This window comes from Cebus imitator, unplaced genomic scaffold (genome assembly GCF_001604975.1).
Source record: "Cebus imitator isolate Cc_AM_T3 unplaced genomic scaffold, Cebus_imitator-1.0 Scaffold61, whole genome shotgun sequence".
NCBI lineage: Eukaryota > Metazoa > Chordata > Mammalia > Primates > Cebidae > Cebus > Cebus imitator.
The window spans coordinates 7,892,239-7,896,459 of NW_016107376.1; the positions used below are offsets into that span (position 1 = coordinate 7,892,239).

At 40.5% G+C, this 4,221-nt stretch overlaps 1 protein-coding gene across 1 annotated transcript in view; it reads left to right on the forward strand.

The window, feature by feature from the left end:
* Nucleotides 1-4,221, forward strand: part of UPF2 (UPF2 regulator of nonsense mediated mRNA decay) — a 126,327-nt gene that overhangs the window by 78,879 nt on the left and 43,227 nt on the right. The window contains exons 12-13 of the mRNA XM_037739049.1: nt 2,733-2,936; nt 3,702-3,977. Of these exons, the coding sequence (XP_037594977.1) occupies nt 2,733-2,936; nt 3,702-3,977 (480 nt within the window). The remainder of the gene's footprint in view (nt 1-2,732; nt 2,937-3,701; nt 3,978-4,221) is intronic.

The following is a 4,221-nucleotide window of genomic DNA, read 5'->3' on the forward strand; positions in this document are numbered from 1 at the left end:
ACCGTGTTGACCAGGATGGTCTCAATCTCTTGACCTCGTGATCCACCTGCCTCGGCCTCCCAAAGTGCTGGGATTACAGGCGTGAGCCACCGCGCCCGGCGAGAAGGAATTCTTATGATGAGACATAATATTTGGGACTTAGGTTTTGTTTTCCTTTTTTTTAGACAGAGTCTCACTCTGTCGCCCAGGCTGGGAGTACAGTGGTGCAATCTTGGCTCACTGCAACCTGCGCCTCTCAAGCGATTCTCCTGTGTCAGCCTCCCGAGTAGCTGGGATTACAGGCGCACGCCACCATGTCCATCTGGCTAATTTTTTGTAGTTTTAGTAGAAACGGGGTTTCACCATGTTAGCCAGATGGGGTCTTAATCTCCTGACCTCATGATCTGCCTGTCTCAGCCTCCCAAAGTGCTGGGATTACAGGCGTGAGTCACCACACCCAGCTTTGTTTTCCTTTTATGATAACTTTTTGTTCTAATTGAAATAGTAATTCTAGTAAATTTTGGTTTTATTTATATATTTGAAACTATTACTTTCTCTCTAGTATTACATAATGAATTTGTATTTAAATATTTTGCATCAGCATAGGGGATCCTAACCTTTCGTAGACTTTATAAGAGGCCTATGATCCCTCTGAAATCTCATAATTTTGATTGTGGCTATTTTTATTTTTTTTGGAAACAGGGTCTGGTGCTTTCTTTAGATTCTCAACAGCGGTTAATTTCCAGTGAAGGTGAAGAATCACTGACTTATTTTCTTAATAATTGTAGTTACCACGTTAGAAACTTCGCTTTTAAGTAAGATATGTTAAGCAAAACATTTCTTGGTGAACCGTGCAACTTGACATATAATACGGTGTCGAATTTTTTTCTTTTTAAGGTGGAAGGTAGTAGGAACAATGTTGCAGGTTTGAAAATTGAAACCAGCTTTCTTAGTCAGAGGCAGTAGTTGTTTAAAATAATTTTGGTCCAGGCACAGTGGCTCATGCCTGTATCCCAGCACTTTGGGAGGATGAGGTGGGTGAATCGACTGAAGCCAGGAGTTTGAGACCAGCCTGACCAACATGGAGAAACCCTGTCTCTGCCAAAAGAAAACAATACAAAATTAGCCGGGTATGGTGGTGCATGCCTGTAATCCTGGCTACTCAGGAGGCTGAGGAAGGAGAATCGCGTGAACCCTGGAGGTGGAGGTTGCGGTGACCAGAGACTGCCTCATTGCACTCCAGCCTGGGCAACAAGAGCGAAACTCTGTCTCAAAAAAATTAAAAAAATTAAAAAAAAGTTTTGGAATTGGTTAAAAGTTTGAAAAGTGTAGAACGGGTAAACAACTTCTTATACCAGTTTCAGTGGAAAGATCCCTTAAGGAATCCCTTAAGGGATGTTTTTGCCAGTTGACTTTGGGTTTATTTATTTGCTGGAAATTGATGGATTTTTTTTAAGTGAGATTATTGACTGGCACGGTGGCTCATGCCTGTAATCCCAGCACTTTGGGAGGCCGGGGTGGGCAGATCACTTGAGGCCAGGAATTCGAGACTAACTTGGCCAACATGGCGAAACCCCCATCTCTACCAAAAATACAAAAATTAGCCAAGTGTGTTAGTACATGCCTGTAATCTCAGCTATTCAGGAGGCCGAGACACAAGAATTGCTTGAACCCTAGAGGTGGAGTAGTGAGCTGAGATCACGCCACTGCACCGCAGCCTGGGTGACAGACCAAGACCCTGTCTAAAAAATACATATAAATAAAGAAAGAAATAAAGGGAGATTATTTATGTCAAATTATGCGCAAAAGAGAACATGTTATTTTTTCATAAACATTCGGGTTTGGTTTGAGACGGAGTCTCACTGTCACCCAGGCTGGAGTGCAGTGGCACAGTCTGAGGTCACTGCAGCCTCTGCCTCCTGGGTTCAAGCAATTTTTCTGCCTTAGCCTCCCTAAGAGGTGGGATTAGAGGCACCCGCTACCATGCTTGGCTCATTTTTGTATTTTTGGTAGAGGTGGGGTTTTGCCATGTTGGCCAGGCTGGTCTCAAACTTCTGACCTCAGATGATCTGCCACCTTGGCCTCCCAAAGTGCCGGGATTACAGGTGTGAGTCACTGCACCTGGCCCATTTCTGTTTTTAAAGACCTACTCCAGGCTGGGTATGGTGGCTCATGCTTGTAATCCCAGCACTTGGGAGGCCAAGGCACACAGATCACTTCAGGTCAGGGTTTTGAGACCAGCCTGGGCAACATAGGGAGATCCTGCCTCTACAGAAAATGCAAAAATTTGATAGGCATGCTATTGGGTGCCTGTAGTCCCATCTACTTGGGAGACTGAGGTGGGAGGATTGTTTGAGCCATGGAGGAGGAGGTTGCAGTGAGCTGAGATTGCACTGCTACACTCCAGACTAGGTGACAGACTAAGACTATGTCTGGGGGAAAAAAAACCCTATTGCAAACTCCTGATTGAATATTTCTTTCAATGACCTGAGTACAGTTACCTAGATTGAAGACCTGAAAACTCTAGAAAATTTGAGGGCACTATGGAAGGATTTGGGAAAGATGATAATGAATTTTATCATAATTAGAAAATATCATTTTTTCTATTTCTGAAGAGGCTGATAGAGGATTTCTAATGTATTTTCTATTTCAAAAGTTCTCTGACTGTACAGTCATTGTAAAAATTTATGTATTATTTGGTCAGACTACTGTGTAGTTATCTTAATAATTTAAACAACATTCTCTTGATTTAGGTTTTGAGACAGATGCGAAAGCTGCCCTGGCAGGACCAAGAAGTAAAGGACTATGTTATCTGTTGTATGATAAACATCTGGAATGTGAAATATAATAGCATCCATTGTGTAGCCAACCTCTTAGCAGGACTAGTGCTCTACCAAGAGGATGTTGGGATCCACGTTGTGGATGGAGTTTTAGAAGATATTCGATTAGGAATGGAGGTAACCAAGACTTTTTAATGTCACAAAATTGGAATTTGTGGAGAATTTATTATTTCTAGGTTACTATTGAGCCTCAAGTTGTAAGAATCTGCAAATTTATTAGAAAAAGCTGATAGTCATTTTATAAGAATTTTCTGTAAATACTTTCCTCTTTTCTTTTTTTTTTTTGAGATGGAGTTTCGCTCTTTTAGCCCAGGCTGGAGTGCAGTGGCACCATCTTGACTCACTGCAACCTCCGCCTTCCAGTTTCAAACAATTCTCCTGCCACAGCCTCCCGAGTAGCTGGGATTACAGGCACCTACCACCATGCCCAGCTAATTTTTGTAATTTTAGTAGGGACGGGGTTTCACCATGTTGGCCAGGCTGGTCTCAAACTCGGCCTCCCAAAGTGCTGGGACTGCAGTTGTGAGCCACTGCACCTGGCCTAATGCTTTCCATTTACTGTAGAACCCAGATTTATTGTTTTCTTAATTCACTGATTGCAGCAAAAATAGAATTACATTTTATTTTATAAACAATTCATGTAATGATAGCTAAATTTAACATCTAACATGTTCTTTTTCTGAAAACATTTTAAGGATAGCCATTTCCTAGAGAGAGAAAAGTACACCTAGAATTGACCACTTTATTAGAAAAGATCTGTTGTTTCTCTATTCAGTGTTCTTTCAGTAATTGATATTTTCAAGTTACAGAGGCAAGTTTAACCTGTTTTCATATCTATTACTCCTGTTTAATGAAAATTTCTGTTTTTGTCGTCTTTTTTAGGTTAATCAGCCTAAATTTAATCAGAGGCGTATCAGCAGCGCCAAGTTCTTAGGAGAACTTTACAACTACCGAATGGTGGAATCAGCTGTTATTTTCAGAACTCTGTATTCTTTTACTTCATTTGGTGTTAACCCTGATGGCTCTCCAAGTTCCCTGGACCCACCTGAGCATCTTTTCAGAATTAGACTCGTATGCACTATTCTGGACACATGTGGCCAGTACTTTGACAGAGGTTCCAGTAAACGAAAACTTGATTGTTTCCTTGTATATTTTCAGGTATGTAAGGTGGAACACTCAGTTTGGCATCATTTAATTCATTGCTTGTGTTTAAAAAAATACTATTAGAAAAGAAACATTATGGTATTCATATGCCATATATATGTTCATAATTAGTTTATATTCTTCATATAAGAATGCTTTTGGAAATTTAAAGATATATGTTGGATTCTGTTATATAAACATTCTTTTTGTTTTTCTTTTTTTTCCTCTTCTGTAAGTGAGGAAATATATAAACATTCTC